We start from the raw sequence: 20,016 nt of genomic DNA on the forward strand, positions 1-20,016 counted from the left end.
CGGTCGACCATAATGCAATTCCAGGGGCTGGATGCGCAGGAAGTGACATGAAGAGAGGCGACCACGTGGTAACCGCTGTACGCGGTTCGCCAACGACCTCTTACCGTCGCGTCGGTGCACGCTATTGCACCCCATCGCTGCCCCATGCATGGTTAAAATTGCCAATAGAAAAAGCAGAAACTTTTAATAAACCGCCACCGTGTCGTGGGAACATTTTATTCTACGTCGCACAGTGGGGTATTTGGACCGAGAAGTTGGAAAAAAGTCGATTTCAAAACTTAGCGTAAGTCGTAAAATTTTTTATCCCCGTCGTAGTTAAAGGTATAAAGAATAGCGTTTCAGTATTGGTTTTTTACCACGCTTATATTAGCTTGCCGAGTTTTCGTTGTTGTTGTATGCGTCAAATCTCGTAATCGAATTTTAAACCACTTCCCGATGAGCTAGAGACTTGAAACTTTAAACGTAGCTCAGAACTGGATGACAATGCAATATTAAAAAACAAATTAAAAAAAATACTGTGCGTTCAGGAGAAAAAAAATTTTAATATTACCAGTCACACCTCGTCGCGCGACGCTCGGCAGTACGTCATCGCGTTCAGCAATCCCCACTCCGCGCGCCAGCGCTCCCTACTCCACTACGCGTTCCCACTTCGACTCATCCCCAGTCCACTGATCCATTTCGCATCGGACGAGCTCAGTCAGTGTGGTGTTCCGTTCATTCAGTTCCATTTCGGACAATTTCGGACTCCATCAAGAGTATTTCCATATCTTGCGTTTTTTACTATTTCATATCAGTATTACTATATCTTGCGTTCCATTTAAAAAAGACTAAAAAGTGGAAAATAAAACAATATATACAAAAAACTTTTTAAAAACCACGCTTATATTAAAATGCACTATAAAAAGGAGAAAATAATTTTTTTCCTGGTTCTCCATAAAATACCGAATCCAGTAAAATGATCAATAATATTTTTCCCCAAAATTTTAAGCAACTAGTTCAAAATTTCTTCTGTTATAAAATTAGTGCCGGAATAGATAGAAAAATGTAATATAAATTTAATTAAAATCATGACATCAGTGACTGTAAAAATAAAAACGTGAAGCGCTAAACTATATATAATATATTGACGTAATCTTCGTGGGTACTCCACGCTTTTATTTTTGTAGTCACTAATGTCATGATTTTTTCTATCTATTCCGACACTAATTTTGAACTAAGGGCTTAAAATAATCATTTAACTGGATTCGGTATTTTATGGAGAACCAGGAAAAAAATTTTCTCCTTTTTAGTGCATTTTAATATAAGCATGATTTTTAAAAAGTTTTTATATATATATATATATTTTTTATTTGTGCACCTGTGAAGTACTGTACTGTGGCATTTCCCAGGGATCGAATCCTCAGACTTGTATGCTTCGTTAGAGAAAATATTTATTCTTTTTGAATTTTTATGGACCGAAATGTTGCCCGTGAGAATATACTGCGGATCTTTATACAAAATAAAACGTGTGTATATTTGGAATGGAATTTAACCCTTATATGGTCTCTATCTATGCTCAGTTAGCACAGAACTATTATGATAAGCCGTTAATCTAGAATCGAACAGTATCGCGATAACAATAAGGAGAATTATACGAGCTGGAGAAACAAGTGTGTGGTGGTATAACGGGGGTGTGGCGTTGCCAGGAACATAATAAAATTAGGATTTCGATGAGCTGGTGTAACGCGAAACAGGGGATACATTTTCTCGGGGGAGTGGGTCTGGCGTTCGTATGTAACACACCAAATTTCGAAATTCGCTCGGGGAATAAAATCGCGGAGTGGATCGCGAAACTCCGGTAAATGAATCACACTGATAAAACCGGCTTATAATACGAACGAAAGTTTTTGAATTATTTGATCACGTGCCGGGGTCCGGTCACGCGAATAAATCCCGCCGGCTAATTATAAAGAGCCGGTAATAAACTGAGCATAAATTTCCTTTCAAATTGATCCGGTTCCCGGGGATCTAAAGTATGTTAAAGGGGTTGAAAAAGAGGATGAATGGTCTGTTTCAGAGGTGGGGAAGGCCGAGGGCCCCGGAACGAGAAAGATAATCGACAATGGTCGGGGTTATCCGGAGAAGTTACAAGAACCGGAGACCCGAGTTTACTCGATTTGGCAAGTTCGGTATTCACTCTCGTTGCCCTGAACCTCTTTAATCCCCCTCGCTCTCCCTTTATTTCGCCCGGTACAATCTACCGGTATGCACCATCTTCGTTGAATTTCAAACGAATCCTGCAAATCAAATGACGCCCACTATGAATCTTTTCGCTCGAAATGCCATCGGACCGAATCCGGCTGACGAGGATTTTCGAGGGGGACAGTCAACAGGAATGAGCGCAGTTATTTGAAATACGATAACGAAGAGTTATTTCAAATACTTTGGTAAAATTAGGTTTCATTTGGCGTTGGAATCACTTTTTTATTTTAACTACTGTGTTCGAATAAAACAATAAATAACTTTTTTAAACAATTTACAATTGACTAACTGTTAGAAGCACGAATTAATTTATGCACCAAATATTAACGTGTCAGAGTGAACATTTTCATAAGCGAAAAGTATTGGAAATGTAAATTGCATCAACACCATTATTTCAATCGACCAATGCCGCTAATAGCCATTTTTAAACCGCCACGATTAAGAGAAAACAGACTTCAAACGGGGAACCATAACGACCAGTGCTAAATAAATAGGGCAAAGTGAATTGGACAAATGAAATTAAACGATCCCGAAGTTTAAATTCATTTTATTCGTTTAAGCTTGAAATTTGCGGTCTCGGGGCACAATGAAAGCTGCTAATACGTCTGAGCAACTTGAAAAACGGGGCGCTCGTCCGCACTCGTGCGGTCGCGTACTGTTTTTCGCGTAAGCAACTTCGTCTTTGTCGTGGTTCCCAGGCATAATATGATAAATTTAAAGTTCCCTTTTGTTGCATTCTCCAGTCCACGGCAATTCTATGCTGCCGCTTATGTCCTCCGCGAAATTAATTTTGTAAATTCGTGCCAAACGTTTTCCATGGTACAAGCTTTCAGGATTCTTTCTTTGCGCGCATTCTTGCCTGAATGTTTCGCGGCGGATTTTTACTCGGTTCTCTCCTGTTGAATCCGGGGCAACGATAATTGGCTGGTTTTGCGACGTCGACTAAGCAGAACGGCTACAGTCGGCGACAAAAATATTCTGAATTTGGAGTATTTGAAACAAGGAAGCAAAGACGTTAGATCCTCTATGAATATTCTGGAAACACAAGGGTTTGTATTCGTTTCCGCTGGACAAACGATTGGACAACCGCTATAAATAACTGTATAAATTTTATTATTGCAACCACAATAAAATGTTTTAAATTCGTTTAGTGTATATAGCCGTATAACATGGAGAATCTCAAAATTCCATTAACCGTAACAACAGCAGTAGTTCGAAGAATGAAAGCTGATTAAGGGGGGAGTATTATTGTTTGTCTCTCGCAGGGAACGTTCTCCGTAGCGATCATTAACGCTAACGTCTCAAGTACAAATAATTATCCACTACGTCTGCTTGCACGTGAACACGTAATTCACAAGACGAACCCTTCCACTACGCAGGAACTGTAATTATACTCGAGCGAACTCGAAGTGGCACTGCAGTGGAGAGATCACCGAGCTTCTAAATCAATGAAAATCCTTAGAGATCGCTCCTTATCGGCCGAACCTAATTTCACGACGTCAATCCTCGACGCCGACAACTTACTTCTTAATCGGTAAATTCCTTTGCTCGCCGTATTTCAAAGTTCATCGAATCCTCGATATATATTTCACCAACAAATATCATTGAATTTCTTCATCCGTTAATTGCGCGTTGTATTGACAGGTAATTATTAGACTGGTGGTATTGATCAGTGTTTAGCCGGTAATGATCGACTAGCGAGCACCACCACTGTTGGGCTCCGTTTAACCCCGAGAGGTCGAATAATAACCATTGACTATATCTCGCTGACTGTTGTAAGACCAGAGCTAGCCGACTAGTTACGACTAATTAATAGCAATCAACGCTGTCCGTTAGTCGGCTGTAGTACGTATTTGCAACTCGAATCCCTCGAAAAAACACGGCAATTCCCCAAAATTGGAGTGGATCGTGTACAGTTGGAGTGTGGCTAATTGCGAGACTAATGAAATAAACGCCCTTAGATTTCCCGGGGGAAAGCGGCAGCGATATTTAATCGTGAATTTGTTCGAACTGATCGAACATCGTTACGAGGAAACGTGTCGGGTCGATTGAACATTCTGCGACAATTCGAAGGGACTGTAATGCGCCAGCACGTTGATGAAAACGCACGACGTAATGGCGTAAAACACGAATATAAAAGCCGCTGTCGTTTTCAGTGGTCGCATCAGTTTCAATCGCAACAAACAGAACACTCTGCTCTCTGTGTATGTTAACTTGTACTGTCTGTGTTTTCTACTTACATGTCTCGTGTCAGCCGCAAGAAGGGGCGTGTGTGCCTGCAACAATGAGTGCCCAGAAAATTAGACCGGGGGTCCCGCCGAAATGCTGCTTTTGCTTTCTACGAAACCTCATGCTTCAACAAGAACTCCGCTAAACGCTTTCGCGAGCTCCTCGGGAAAAATCATGCTGGCATGCGATGATATGTATGAGATGCAGGGGCATGCAGGGGAACACGGAATAGCTACCTCAAGGCCTACATCGCACGAGACTTCCTGAAGATTCCTGTTGTAGACAAACCAAAAATTACTTCCGTGTTGGATTCTTTGCAATTTTCAAGACGCAAACGTGGGATTGAATTTATGAATTGTTGAATCGACATCACGCAGTTTCAAATTTCACCTATTCATTTCTGTCGTAAATGCATAAAACCCGCAATCTACTATTAAAATGTATTAAAATAAAAGGTATTTTTAAACCTGAAAAAAATAATATGGTTAACGTGTTGACAGACAAGTCATTTTGATGTATAACTTCTTATATCAAATCCATCTGGTCAATTTTTGTTTCTCATGTGGAGAACAAACATCGTACCCAGAAACCAATCTTGGTTGCTGTAAATGATTTTCAATGCTGTAATAATTTCAACATATGCGAATATTTGGCTGACCGATGTACAGTGGGGCATTTGGCCTGAAAAGTCGGGAAAAACTATTTCAGCGTTATTTATGGGCTCGAAGTCATAATATAAGTCGTTGAATTCGACTTAACGTCAGCTATGATATTATAAAAATCAAAAATGCATTTTGATATTTAAAAAATCAGAATAATCTCTTTATTTTCCGTCGAAAAAAATTTATTTTAATTTTGAATTTTCATATCGAGTTTCTACCAGATTTTCGGGGCCGTGACCCAACTGTGCGACGTTACCTCCTGGTCCACCTAAGACCTAAGATATTAAAAAAGGGATTCCTTGTTTGTTCCTGAAACACCCCTCGTACGAAGCAACCAACCTGACGGATTCGCCTAAAATATTTCATTCCCTAACCCGGGAACAAATGATTGCCATGATGGAGAAGAGTTCCATCATTCCAGGGAAGTGCGATAAAATGGGATTGCCAGACTCGTTATCGCCGCGAGGAAAAGAAAGGGAAAAGCCGCAGTTGCAGGTACTCAGCTGAATGATCGAAATGAATCACCAGCATCGCATCTCCATGGGTTCTGCCCCGGGATCTTATTCTCGTCCTATTCCGCCCTGTTTCAGCGTAGGGCCGATTCTAATCGAAATTTATTGAAACTTGAATCGATTCGGTGCGTACGTGCCAGGGACTGCGGATCCTCTGGGGGCTATTACACGAAAGGGAAATTTACTGTGTCTGTATTCATGGTTTCCAATTTGAACCTCGTAATGTTAATATATGTATTGTTCCTGAAAGCTCTGTAACTCAGACCAGCTTTATTACAGGATCGTAAGAACAAGCATACAGATAAAATGTGAAATATTGGAGCATTGTAGAATCACGAAATCGATTTTAACACTCTATAGCTCGGTGTCACCTTACAGTCACGTTATCAATATTTTTCAGTCTAATTTGTTCTGTTATGTCTCTTTCACAATGAAGAAAATCAAGTTTCACATTTCAGAGTAAGTTTAATTCTTGTTTTGAAACTGTGAATTCATCGTTAATACGCTTCCGGGGGATGTAAAAGCTTGCAAACCCATCGTTCGCGCGAGCACACGCGTCACCAGATTTTCAAAGAGCCATACAGTCCGTTGAAGTCGTGTAGACAGAAAGTTCGACGAGATAATAGACTCGGCAGCCATATCGATTACGTATCATCCTCCCCGGTTGAATGGAGGCGGACTCTTTCGGAGCACCGAACCGCAGAGTCTCGGAACTCGATCATAACGATAAATAAGAGCACAACGAAATAACAATAGAGTAAAGATAGCAGACAGGTAATTTCCTCCGTATTTCTTACTTTGTACGTCGAGAACAATGAAAAACGTCTTGCGGCGGGTGCAACGTGACGGGAGAAAGGTGGCCTATCGCTCTCCGCCGTTCCGTTCGCCGCCCTCATCTTCTTTCTCGTCTAGACAGAGAGAAAGAGAGAAAGAGACTGGGACGAGAAGGCAAGAAGGCTTCTCCAATTCCACCGAGGGAATAATTTCTGGAAACAGAGTGAAGCGACTTTCGACGGCTCCGAAGTGGCTGATCTTAAAAAGAATCGGAAAGCCGGCCTGGAGAGGCTCATTCAACAAGTACGCCCCGGAGGAGAGACGGCGCCCGCGATAATGCAGTTACTTGACGATGGAATCCTGACAATTTTGTTATTCATGGAGCTGCCAGACGATGTCGGAATTTACGCTGGGTTTTTCGCGACGTTCGTGCGAACGATACCGGACTAGTGAAATATTGATCTTCGGAAGAATTGGCTTTAGACCAGTGCTGCCCAACGTACGAGGACCACTCTCACTCATGCCAACATCGATTTCCCGTCTCTGGCTCCCTAATTCCGTTCTTAGAAATTATGACACCCCTGGTTTGCGGATGCCATTATTAGCTAAAATCCCGGAAGCAATACTTTACGGCAAGGTACGTCCGATAAAGCAGACCTTGGAGTGGCGACTTTCCATGATAACCGCAAGAGGATCAATAAAAATAAATGGATAACATTTTCTCGATGCGATAAGTGAATCGTTCATAGCTGAAGTAGAACTATGACGAAACTGCGGATTTTTATGCAAGATAAAAGTGTTCTACGAAGAATACTTGAAACCCACTCAATAAGTGAACCAAAAGACGATTCAATTCTTGAATGGCAAGGTAAGCAACCTGTGCAAAATAGAATGGACGATACAGAAAACACAAGAAGTACTAAAAGATTGTCTTGTCTTAAAAGGAAGATGTGGTTCTTGAACAAACTGAAAGGAGTATAATGGAGATGGTAACGCTGAAGGGATCCATTCTCGGGGAAGGAAAGTCGATAACTCGACTACTTTACGACAAAATCTGTTCGTTCTTGTTATTCATAGAGCTGCCAGGCGAAATATGAATTGACGCACTTCAACGCGCATAAGCCGGAACGTGCGTGCGTACAGAGGAATATGCAAAGACGCACGCGCACACGTACAGACGAAACTGAATATGGAAGAGCGTGCTCGAGTCATGTTGCCGGGTAATATAGTATATGTATATTATTCCCCTCATGTTCGCAACGAAACGCTCAAACGCAGGCCAAAACTAACGCGATACATGAAGGCGGCTGCGAATTAAACGGCGAAATTGCATTTCGCGCTTGCAAAATATTTTTTTCAATAGTCTCGTTTCACTCGTGAGTTAATTAGACCTCGGACAAATTTATTTTGACGGAGGAATAAATCATTGGAAATGGTAACAGCGGTAATTCTGCTTTGGACACACTCAGGAACATTCTTCTCTCGCGAAGAGCTGTCGAAATGTAATATTAAAAATTTACCTTGGTCGCGAACATTCCTATTGGAATGTATACATAGCGAAACGGTAAAGCGAAAAGCGCGAAACGAGAAAGCCGGTGTTCCGCAAATACCGCTTGTAAACAATTCGACTCTCCGTCCATTTGCCTTTCCGCGTTGCGATTTATACGATGATTCTATTGACTGTTCGAGCGGCTATCTACGCGATACCTCGTATCACCTTGGCGAAATTCAATCTTCGGCTTTCCCCGTGGGAAAAGAGCAACGTTCCATCCATGAAATACGATGGCTTGTACGCCGAGCAAAATAAAATAATGCAACGTCGAAGCGAGCATTGATAATGTTCCTATTACGGGAGTATAACCAGATCAAGGCGATGCTGCAACGAATATATAGTATTTATTACACTGTGAATCTCCATGCAGATTTTAGTATAATATTGTAAGGAGGCTCTAGGTTCGACACGACAGGTTGTGATCCGTTGATCGCTCACAGGGAACTGTTTATATAACAAAATCTGAACGTAACATACTATTTGTTAACAAAAGCTCTAACGCAACGCATAAATCAATAAAATTATATATAACAGACAAACATATGAGTGAAACACTCAGTCATCCACACGGTGGTATAAACATTCTTACACATCATTCGTACTTTAACCCTATAATATATAATTTTATGTAGAGTTATGAAACGTAACTAATGGTCAAAATAAAACAAATTTCCTTAATACATTTTAATGCAGACACTTTGTTGCATCCCGTAATTTTGCGAATACCACACGCTGTACATGTATAAAGCTCTGTAGTCTATTTCTATTCGCATATTTTGAAAGAAGGCATCAAGTCACACATAAAACATTTGTATATATTTACAAAATATTTAGAAACTAAGTTTGCAAAGATATTGTGCACATCTTTGCCGTACACGCACACACACCGAGAAATTGAATTCACTCGTTTTCGCTAGCGAGAGTACAATCGGATCGGCAATCAAACAAGCTAAAGTTCGATTTGTCTCCAGTAAATTGTTTTTCTTGAGAATTCAGTCTAAACATTGCGAAGGACTGGCTATCACGATTGCTCAGAAAGCGAAAGGGGATAGTCGGGAAGGGGCAGGAGAAAATAGTTACCCTCGAGAAGCTTTTTCGAGAGGGCATCGTTGCACTCGTTCGAGCCGAGCGCCGGGAAAATAGAGAAGAGAAACGCGCCGGTGAAAGGGGGTGGGAAATAGAAAAAGATGGGACGGGCCTGAATGGCAATTAATTACAAGGGAACGCTCGGCGTCGCCGGAAGCTCTCGATTCGCGATGCGCGGCGGAATATGAAATTCAATTAGCTTGTACGTGAGCTCTCTACCGGCTCGGTACCTTCCAGAGAATTAAAGGCTCCACCCGCAAGCTTCTTCGCCGCTTTTTCGAAAAACTTTTTGCTTTCCCGCCGCGGGACTTTCTCCGGAGTGAGTTATATTAATATCTCTGCCGCTCGACGAGGCGGTTTTTGTTTTGCGCAATTACGCGAGTTCCCTGTGTCGGGTTCTTGCGCGGCAACCGCGCATTATATCCAGTAGCAACGGTTCCCTTTAGCGACTTTATATTCGACTCTTGTTACCTTGCATCGATTTACCGACCACCAGTTTCCCATTAGACGAAACGATCCACCTACACCTGGGTTTACGCAAAAATCGATTTTCTGGGCACGATATATTTTCCCAGAAAACTGGTTACACAGATTTCCGAATGTACAAGGTCCAGCCAAACATGGATGTGGAACAAGTAGCGAATACAGAAGATTAACAATATTATCCCAACAAATCTATGAAACAAGTGAAGGATAAGACGATGGAATGTTCGAGCTAAAAGACGTGGCATAAATAAGAAAAATGCTCCTTTGTTGCCCAAATAACTTGAAAATGTAAAATTATCGATTTAATGGGCCATTATCATCCCTCGAGGTCTCTGTCCATCCCAATTTCGACAACTGTAAGATGCCTAGAGCCGTTCCTGTCGCAAATTACACCTTCCGCACGGAGAACCGCTGGCACGCAAGCAGAAAATTAGCTTGGTTCGTGTCCAGGACCAACATTCGGAGAAGTTTCGTTTGAAGGAACGTTTCCTTTCATATTCCTCCGATACCGCGTTCTTTTTTTCTCTCGTCCAATGTACACATTCGACGATGAACGGTGGTACGGATCCATCGTCGACCGTGCTCAGCTCGTTTAAATGTTTGTCGAACCGTTTCAATTCCGTCAAAATCGAAGCTCGGAAGTTTGCTCGCGATTTCCCCGAGAACCGACAAACAAAAACACTTCGAGTGTACCGATCTGTTTTTTTTTTCGAGGAGCCTCGGCAATGCGAACAATTTGATGCACGTTTGCTCGAAGAGCGTCGCAAAAAAATAATACAAACGGCATGCGTGTACGTTGTTTCTTGCATCAGGAAGCAGAAAGAACTTCCGCGCCGGTTCCGACATTTCTCTTCGACTTATTTCGCTGTTAGCATGCGCTAGATAAACATTATCTCTTGCGTTACATGCATTATGCAAGAGATAAGTACAATTGAAGATTTCTCGACCGGCGGACTGTTCAAGTATTTATGGAAACGCGCGGAACCGGTTCACGAAATTACTCGGGTACGCGAGTACCTTGGAAAAGCGTATAATAAGATACAGTTTTGACTTTTTTGTGCAAATGTATGTGCGTACCGATGAATGACATCCATTAAGCTTGCAATCGATGTAGATACTGACCTGTATTTCCTTCGTTTCTTTTATTTCGCATAGCGCACACGTTACATTTCTTTTTCCGTACAGAAAATCCTGACGAATGTATGAACCGGGTGTCACAGTCAATGTTCACGAAATAAAACGACAAATTTCATTTTCAAACGATTTGAAAGAACGGAGAGACAAAAGGCGCGAGCCATCTTCCCAAGGCGCGCACTCCTCGAGCGTAGGGTAGTTTTCTTAGAAAACGGAATGATTCCGATTCGCTTACATTTCCACATTTATGGAATATCGATTTTGAGCTCCTCGAAGGGACGAAACGGGGTCAAAAAGTATTCATATATTCGTCGAGCAGATCCACCGAAGAGTAGATCGCGCCGGAGTCACCGAGTTGCATAGTGGATTTTCGATCAATCAGTTGACAACGAAAAAATCGAGTGAGCTAACATTGTACGGTAATTACATGCAGCGATATGCGGTCACATTGTATACAAACCGTTCTGAATATTCGATCGTACCTCCTGTACCTCCCGCATTTGTTTATGTGGTAAATGTAATTAATTACGGTCTGGATACAGCCTTGAATAATATAATCAACTCAATTAACATTTATACGCGGCATTGCTGACAACCGAATTTAATATACATATTGCCTGGTACACGACGGTCTAGAATTCACCTAATGACTAGTATTTAATAGTATACGTGTTTTAATGATTAACTTGTTCGCTCAGTAAGTTTTCGTAGTTGTAACATTCTGCCTGTTGATTTTTTCTCGAGTAGGTAACTGAAGGCTGAGAAACGTTTGCATGCAACGAATTTGAAAATATTTTTGGGGAAGAAATATCTGCGAAAATAGGAAAGGAATCGCGATGCGATCAGCCGGTTGACGGAATCGAGTATTCGGGGATCGGCGGGACCATAACTTCGGGAATGCACAGGCGCCCGGAACTCTGAAATCTGGTCTAAAATGCGCGCCGACGTTTTCGTATTTATATAGAGGGACTAAGAGAGATGTAAGCAAAATTGCCGGAGGTTTTGCGGAATCCCTTCTCCCTGGCCAGGTTTGCGGCAACTTTAAAACTCGGGAACAACTTCGGGGTAGGAGAGAGGAGGCACCGGAATAAAATATGATTCATCCACCGTACCAGGAAAGGCACGTAGGTAAATCCTTGCTGAGGATTTGAAAAATGTCCGGATATAATTCTTCCACTCTTCCGTGGCTCATCCCACCCGAAACCCACTTCGACTGACACGTAAACTTCCAGGTATTTTCGAGTACGAAAAAAAGCAAAGATTCTCTGTTTCCAGTTCCGCTCGCGAATTTTTTCTTCAGAAAATTGGAATTCATATCGCGATAGAAAAATATGATATTAACACATTCGCAACCTCGCAATTTACTTCACGACGGTCAAATTCATTTCATCCACTTTCCTATTTAAAGTCGTGAAACACAGCATAATATTTCGAGACTCGAGTGTTAAATATTTTACCGACAAAATTGACGTCTAATAAAATTTAAGTTATGCGTGACCTGAAGCTTGAAAGCATTTTTCGGTTCCTAGAGATGAAGCTTTGAAAATGTTTTATGTAGACCGAGGCGGTTGATGGCTTTGTTCCCGCGAAATTTTAAGAAGATTTGATATATTATCGGCTTTGACTCGTTTGTTTAAAAGGATTTAGGTCCTTTTCATGGACAAATAGCGGCTCACGCCGAACAACCGCTGAATCACGGAGGATTACAACGTTCACGGGGTAACCAAAGGGGATGAATTTTTCCGAGGCTTCTTTATGAAATTTAATTACACATTATTCATGTCGTGCCTTGCGGTACAAGAAAAAGTACACCGCCGCTTTTCTTCTTTGATCTCCTTTTTCGCTTCCTCGTCGGGCGCACGGGAAACGTTTCAACTTCCAAATCCGATCAAAAGCTTTGCGGACATTCGCGCAGCTGGTGCGACGGCAGATTCAGGTAACCCCATTTGCAAAGCCGTTTAAAAAACTTACGACTTTCCGATGATTAATGATCACCGGGGACCGGTGATCTTAATTGTGCGACGATATCCGTTCACCTATTTGAAGAACACAGAATTCTTGCAGTAGACATTGTACAGCAGACTCCTTTAGAATGCGATCAAATATTCTTTAGAAAAGACAGCATATATGTGTGTTTTATGGTAGTAAATACGTACAGTCTTTTCTTAAACAATATTTGATCAGGTTACACGGAGGTCCACTAAAATGAATTAGCAAGTTCAAAATATCCTGTTAATTCGAAGAAAATTATTTCATTTTATGAATCGTGCACGCGAGTGAAGGCGTGATCAGCGACGACGCAACACGCAAATTCCATTCATTTAAAATATAACATACAGAGATTCATGACACGTTTAGGCTACTTGTCGAAAGAATAATTTTTCAATTGATCGACCATGTTTCTACAGTATAATCGACGCCGTTCGTCAACGTAATCGCGCGCGCCGTTTACAAGTGAAACGACCAACAGTGTATGAAAGGTAATCTTCCGGGCAGGTTGACAGAATGAAACTGTAAAACATTCAGGCTGATCAACGGTACTTATCCTATGAATGATAAGCGCCAAGCGGCTGGTTCAATGAGACTGCCAGCGTAACATTGCGTGAACGAAGTGCGAGCGTAAATTGTGATCGCGTGGAGAGCGATGGAGAGCGGTATCAATGAAAGTTTTTGATAACGAGAGAAAAAAATGTGGCGATTATTTCGAATCGGAACAATTGTGGCCAGAGATAAAATAGTCGTTGCCGACTTATCGGACCGGCTTTATCAATGGCAGTGCTCTCGGCAGCAGACTGGAAGGGAATCGATCTCGAAAACGAAAGATATAGGGAGGTTCAAGAACGATCTCGCGATCGTTGTCCATTATCGGGCCGGTACGTACACCGTGTCTTGGTCGAAACGGAAGATGACTTAAATCGATTAGAATCCAGCCGGCCCACCCGTCGAGGGCGAGCGCCCCTCGTAATTGCAAGTTGCTTTCAATCAGGGATAACGGAAACCATCGATGAAGAAATCATCTCGCCGGTGTTACTTTCAATCAGCGGGACCGGAAACCGCCGATGAAGGAATCACTTCAACGAACCCGAGCTCGTTTCCACCGGTGATTCCGGAGCAGGTGTAATCGTTTGTACTTTACCGGCTGTGTCTAATCCATCGAGAACCACCCATCTTTAAATGAACGTGCGAATCTGATAACGGTATCAACGATAAATGCAATGACTCTTTAGTAACGCTCTGCCGTGCTGTTTTCTTCGCGGGTATAATAATTATGATTGTAATTCTACATGAAGTGGAACGAAGAAAATCGTACGACAAGGGGTTAAACAAATTTTTCATGTTTCACAACCACTTTTTTCCCCAGATCGAAAACAATGAACACTCCTGGTTCCGCCGGGATGAGAATTGTCCGTGTATTTACACAGAATCGGTTTGTCACGTTCCTAAAATTTTGTCGCCGAGTGTACACGTAAACGACGACGCAAGGACAACGCGAACAATGGGCAGGATTCAGCGCGTGAAAAACGACGTCGTAATATTACCTAACCATTGTACTTATACGAGATAATAGTAAATTTTTTTATTCGAGCGACGTTACCGCGCCGCGCCGCGCACCGGTGTTTTATATTCTTCGTCACGGCGTAAAAATACACCGCCGCGCGCCGCGCCATTTCCATTCCAGAAGAGCCTCGCACACAGCCAAGCACAGAAAATCGTAAACAGTCGATAGTTTCGGGATCGAACGGGATCGGCTCCACAATAATTCTCGCTCGGTTGAGCAGCGGGCAATGAGTTGGCTCTGTCTGCTACTCCGCTGACTCGAACAATATGCACGAAGGAGCAAAGCAAATGGCATCGGGTGCATTTGCACGCATTAATTGCCAGTCGCGGAGCCTGCCGTTAAACAATAACGTTCCACGAGCAGCGCCCCGCGTCTGGAAACGGGAGAAGTGGAAATCGGTGCGAAGCAGAAAAAGAACAACGCACGAAGGGAATCAGGAACGCGTGACGGCCGTTTAATTAATTGTTTCGACGAGAGATAATTATCGGACGATATCCAACAACCGTACGAAATACGCTAACGGACGTTTATCAATGAAATCCTGGCGCTTCTGTCGATTCATTTACATACCGTAGAAAGTGGGAACATTTCCACCAACATCCTCGTTAGCTGTACTAATAAGAACAACTGTTACGTACAAAATTTGCATGATACAGAGAGGAGTACATTTTTTATAAAAAATTCGATTTTGTATTTTAATCTCCTCCATTGCTATAAAATAAATTATAGATAGTATACATAGTGCCATTTAAAAAGTCAAAATGACCTTCAATTTTCTGTTTATGATGATTAACTCCTATTTGAAAATTTTTCGTCGCGTTCAAAAATGGTACGAACTAAATTGTACCACCATGTACAGAAAAATTATGATTGATTAAAAAATATGGCAAAGGTCAGAAAGATGAAGAAATGTCGATTGGATACGTGTTAATTCACGAATCGACTTGCAGAAAGAACAATATATTCGCGAGTTTGCGAGATCAAAACTGAAGACGTTATTCGTTTCCTTTGTTACGTAAGGTGAAATCGTTGAACCTTATATTCCGTCGGTACAAAGCGACTCTTATCTCCGTATAGCCTCGAAACTCGGTCCTCGGAGGACCGTATTGAACATATACGGTTGAACAAGTTTGACGCGCCTCCACCCACAGGCAGCTTCCCGATACCGATAAAAGTTATTTTTCGAGAGTCGCGTGGACAAGGCAGCGCGCGCGAATGCAAGGAGCTTTAAGTCCTGAGAAATGGCCTGGATGAGGGGAGCAGCCACTAAGCCACCACGGTTGTTGGACCTTCCGTCTGGCATCGAAAGCCTTCCCCTTGCTTCCAGCAATCCCGGCCGTCCGTTCTCAGTCTGCGAGTTCCACCGTTAACATATTACCCAGCCTGGTTTACGCGAGTTGTTCTTCGCGCGACTCCCCTGCCCGAAAATACGTTTCCTCGAGCAGAAACTTGGCCCTACTTGAACTTTTAGGAATTTAAGGGCGGATTAAGTACCTACTCGATGATCGCTTTTCGAGTCTTCGTCTTTGCATAGGACGCGGCAACCCCCTGCTTGAATTTCTGGAAATTCTACCACCGCATTCGGATTACGCTTCACTGCGGATCTTCCTGCAAAACAGATTTGTTTTAGATCGGTGCACCGAAGTCACATCGTCCCCTTTCAACGATTTTTATATTTAATGACTGAGCTGAACTCATTAGACTGTGGAAATGTAGTTTCGCTTTAAATAGTTTCTATAAGGGACAAAATCTCCATTGTGGCATTTATATTATCACACAAGAATAAATAATACAATCAAGTGCCCATACTGAGAACTGGTAAAAAGTTGTTCGTGGGAAAGACTGATCATTCTTCTGTCGTTTTATCAGCTTCTTAATTGCTTAACTAAATTCCTATTTCACTTATCTTAATTTTGTGCAACAATCTTATCGCGCACGGAGGGAGCTACATTTGTCAATAAACGTAAGGTAAACGGACAATTGATCTTCTTTGTTCTAGCACAGCGCCGGGGGTTACAAAGTGTAATCAATTGAGTGATTTGCGTAATTACCGTAAGCTAAGAAATACAGCTGAATTGTAGAATTTAGGGCGAGATAAGAGCTCATATTCAAGACAGTTATTCTCTATTTCGTATCTCGGCTAATAGAGGTTGCCTTGTCCCAGAACGGCGTCACCTTCCAGATAGCTTGTCCTCTATCCACTCTATCCCATCGGTATTCCCCAAGCGCACCTCGCAGAACTTCTTGACGCCGACAAAAACGAAATCCCGAACGAATCTGCAGATCCCCCGGCAGAAACGCAGCCCGCTTGTATCGTAAATAACAGCCATTGGCGGTAATCAAACCGGAAAACAGACGCGAAGATACGATATCGCGTGAAGCGGTAACTTCCGCGTAAGTTCGCCGCGAGGCGAGATTCTTCGGCGAAGAAGACGATTACTGGTAGAGCAGGGTGGTCAGAAGTTTGAGCAGTTCGCAGCCGGGGCTATCGACAAGAGGGTAAATCCGTACGAATGGATTCGTAGGTGTGCATGGCAGCTATTCTCGTTAAATTGGACCGGCTGAGAAATGGAGAGCAGCCAGTTCGAAGGGGGTTGCCGGTGTTGGAGGGTAACAGGAAGTCGAGGGAAGGCGATGCCTCGGTGGCCAGCACGGGGGGTGGAACAGGGTAGACACGGACAGCCGACAAATGGACGGCCGTTCGTATTCGCGGACGTATTTCACCGGACGGACACTGACCAGGCTGCTGCCTCGAAAGCCAATACCTACCGGGCCAGGCTTTGACCTTTTCTAACCGTCCTTCCGCATTCATTGTTCCGTGGCCGTCCACTTGTAACCTGCGACTTATCTCGGCGAGGCCCGCTTGTCGGGGCCACAAACCATTTTCGCCAGGTACGCCCGGATATTCGTCAGTGTGGATCCAGCATGGTCCAGGAATTCGCACAATTATGTCTCGCTGCTAGCGTATCCGAGCTGCCAACCGGTGCGCGGTGGTCACTTTGTTGTAACATCGGCGGTTGAATGGGTAAACGCACCAGGAATTCACGGATCCGTTCGTCCGTTCGTTCGTTCGATTCTCCATTAAACGACCGACTATCCACGCCCGCTTTTAATAAAGCAACGCTCTGCAGCATAACCGGCTGTGTTAGCACGTGCATCGATAATGAGTCGCTCGTCCCGCGGCCGCGGAAACAGGCCAGCTCATGATCGCGGTCGTTGCTAGACGACCAGAGCAAATCGACCGATTAAAAGAATAATCAATTAACCGGGACCGTCGCGATAAATCGACTTAACGAAGCTATGGCTGCAATTAATGCGCCAATGGCGAACATGTAATTTCTCCACCAGATGTACTCGGTGGGATTATCGCTTTGTCCAGCTTCAGTGGCTTTGTTATTTTTAATAAGATGGACGGAGAGAATCTCTCTCTTTTATTCGTGGTCGTGTGGAACAAATATTTCTGAGCTCAGTCGAAGTTCTTTTTTATTGATTTCAATGCTTATCGTCTCCTTTCCGGCAACACCCTGTGGAAAGTTTATAATTGCACAACAGCGAGAAGATGAAAATTTATCGCAGCGGTAATCATGAAGGTAACGTTTCCCAGAAGTTGGAGCAAAAAGCCTCTGCTTAAAGTAAAGAGTGAAGGGACCACTCCGAGCGACTTCGCCCCTAATCCCGCGACGGAAGAGAGGTCCAGAAAAAGGAAATAATTTATAATCGCCGCGTTCCCCCCACGACGCGCAGGAATTAGTCCGATAATGCAGCTCGAGGCTGTTCCCGCGGAGAATCGTCGCGAACAATGTGGAGACAGTGACAGAAAGCTTCGCGGCGCACGATAAATTGGACTGTCCTCCCCTGGAGACCTTACCTACGCGCAAAGCGACTTTTTTCTCGGGTTCCATTCGCCCTTTCGAACTCCTGAAGCGTGCTTGGGAAATGTACGGCCCTGGGAACGGCTCCGTCATTTCGGACTGCAAGAATGCTAACGACGATTCGTCGAGCAGGTACCCAAGCTCGTTGTCTCGCGCGGAAAGCAACGGGAAATCGCCGATGCTACCTGGACTGCGATGAATTCTCCGTTCCTCGTTATTCGCTTCGAGCTCCCTATGCACCGTAAACGGGCAAATAAAAATCTCGGAAGCCGTGTTGGCTGCCATGCCGGCGCGACTGGTTCGACTCGTTCAATCGAAAAGGAAAATCGGCGGAGATGTCTGACGCTTAGGAACCGAGGAACATTGGCAGCACGGGCAGACATTAACATGCGCCGCGCGTATCTCCGAAATGGAACGCTGTTTTCTCGGACTACGAAGTGTCAGGCTGGGATTTTTCTAAAGATTTCGTAGAAATTGACTACGATACTTTCAGAGGGGTGTTCTAGCGTGATTCACCTGAATTCCTAAAATCAACAAGTTCGACAGACGTTGCAAAGAGAGCAATTCATCAGAATTGAAAGAAGATTCATATTTGTAATGATCATATACAGCAACGAATACCAGTATACACTGTGCTGAGGTGATGAGAGGTTCCAGGGACGCGAGAGACTCTACGATAGCGTACAAATCTCAGCTCGTACTTTTACGAAAAGAATGCTCGAGACTTTGATGAATGTACTCTAATATCTATCTTAAAGACGACATTTCTTTTCTAGAAGAAGTAGTAAAAAGACTCTTAAAATGTACATCACAAGACCTGGAAATCCCCGAACCTAAAGTGAACTTGGACAACTGCGAATGCCAGACGAAAGATGATACATCGAGAAAAAGATGGAAGAAAAAGAAGAAGGCGCTTGATGGGGAACCATTATACGCTGAAGAGATCCTAGGTTACCATTTATATTCGGGACGCGAGTGACTATACGCATTAATATTACAAATGATAATGTCACTAAAGTATGTTCCTGCAAATAGGAAACATGCATACGACGCTCTGATTGACGACATTCGTAAAAAGAGCGAGTCTTTAATATTTATGTTTAATGCGTTAGCTCTTCGGAAGATTTCGTAAAATGCTACAAAAGGCTGGTAATGTTGCTCTAGTTTCTGCATCTCGATTCGTCGTCGGTGATACACATACGCGGGACACAATGGAGAAATGTTTCAGAAAACAATAACGAAGATATAGCTCCTCTGTCATTCGGGGCGAAATAATGAGTGGAAAGTTGCAGGAGGAATCAGGAAGGATGTACAATGGCGGCGTTGAGATTCAAGTGGAACGGTTTACGGAAACTCGGTGCTAACCAATCAGAAAATAAGACATAACGGTGTCACCGTATACATTATTCATAGCGCCTCGCAGACCCGGTCTACACGCCACTGAAAATTGCAGGCGATCCATGAAAATACATTTTCGAGACAGGCTATCGCCTACTGGAACCGGCCTGTTGGAATAAGCACCTATCTCGTTACAGCGAGTATTATAAACGTCGCTGATAACGGGCGAATGTTCTTCTTATTTAGATTGAAGAACCTGGCGACACCAACTCCCCGTAATAGTTTGTAAATTACTTGCAAACAGACTTATAAGGAGTATGCCATAAAACGACTAGATATTCAATTATTCGATAAAGAATCTGCGTTAATGAGGCTGAACTCGTTGAAGAATTAAGCAAACTTTGAAATTTTACCCTTGCTAACCTTTTGCCCTGAACTTTATCAATATATTTTCATTGCTTAAAGTAGTCTGATCACTTTTTGCGAAGTTCATTATTCATGAACGGGGAGCAAGCAAAAACTATCCGCGAAGAATATTTCGCTGGAAGAGCGAAGCCGGCGAGAATTTAAA

The 20,016-nt window shown here is 43.1% G+C and overlaps 1 protein-coding gene across 21 annotated transcripts in view; it reads right to left on the minus strand.

Annotated features, from left to right (window-relative positions):
- LOC143208036 (disks large 1 tumor suppressor protein-like) overlaps nucleotides 1-20,016 on the minus strand; it is a 397,450-nt gene that overhangs the window by 142,438 nt on the left and 234,996 nt on the right. For 17 of the 21 annotated variants that reach the window (XM_076422075.1, XM_076422079.1, XM_076422072.1 and 14 more), the window contains one exon: nucleotides 4,482-4,517. The exons of the other annotated variants lie outside the window; for them this stretch is intronic. In XM_076422075.1, coding sequence (XP_076278190.1) covers nucleotides 4,482-4,517 — 36 coding nt within the window. The remainder of the gene's footprint in view (nucleotides 1-4,481; nucleotides 4,518-20,016) is intronic. 21 annotated transcript variants of the gene reach the window in all.

This window comes from Lasioglossum baleicum, chromosome 4 (genome assembly GCF_051020765.1).
Source record: "Lasioglossum baleicum chromosome 4, iyLasBale1, whole genome shotgun sequence".
Taxonomy (NCBI): domain Eukaryota; kingdom Metazoa; phylum Arthropoda; class Insecta; order Hymenoptera; family Halictidae; genus Lasioglossum; species Lasioglossum baleicum.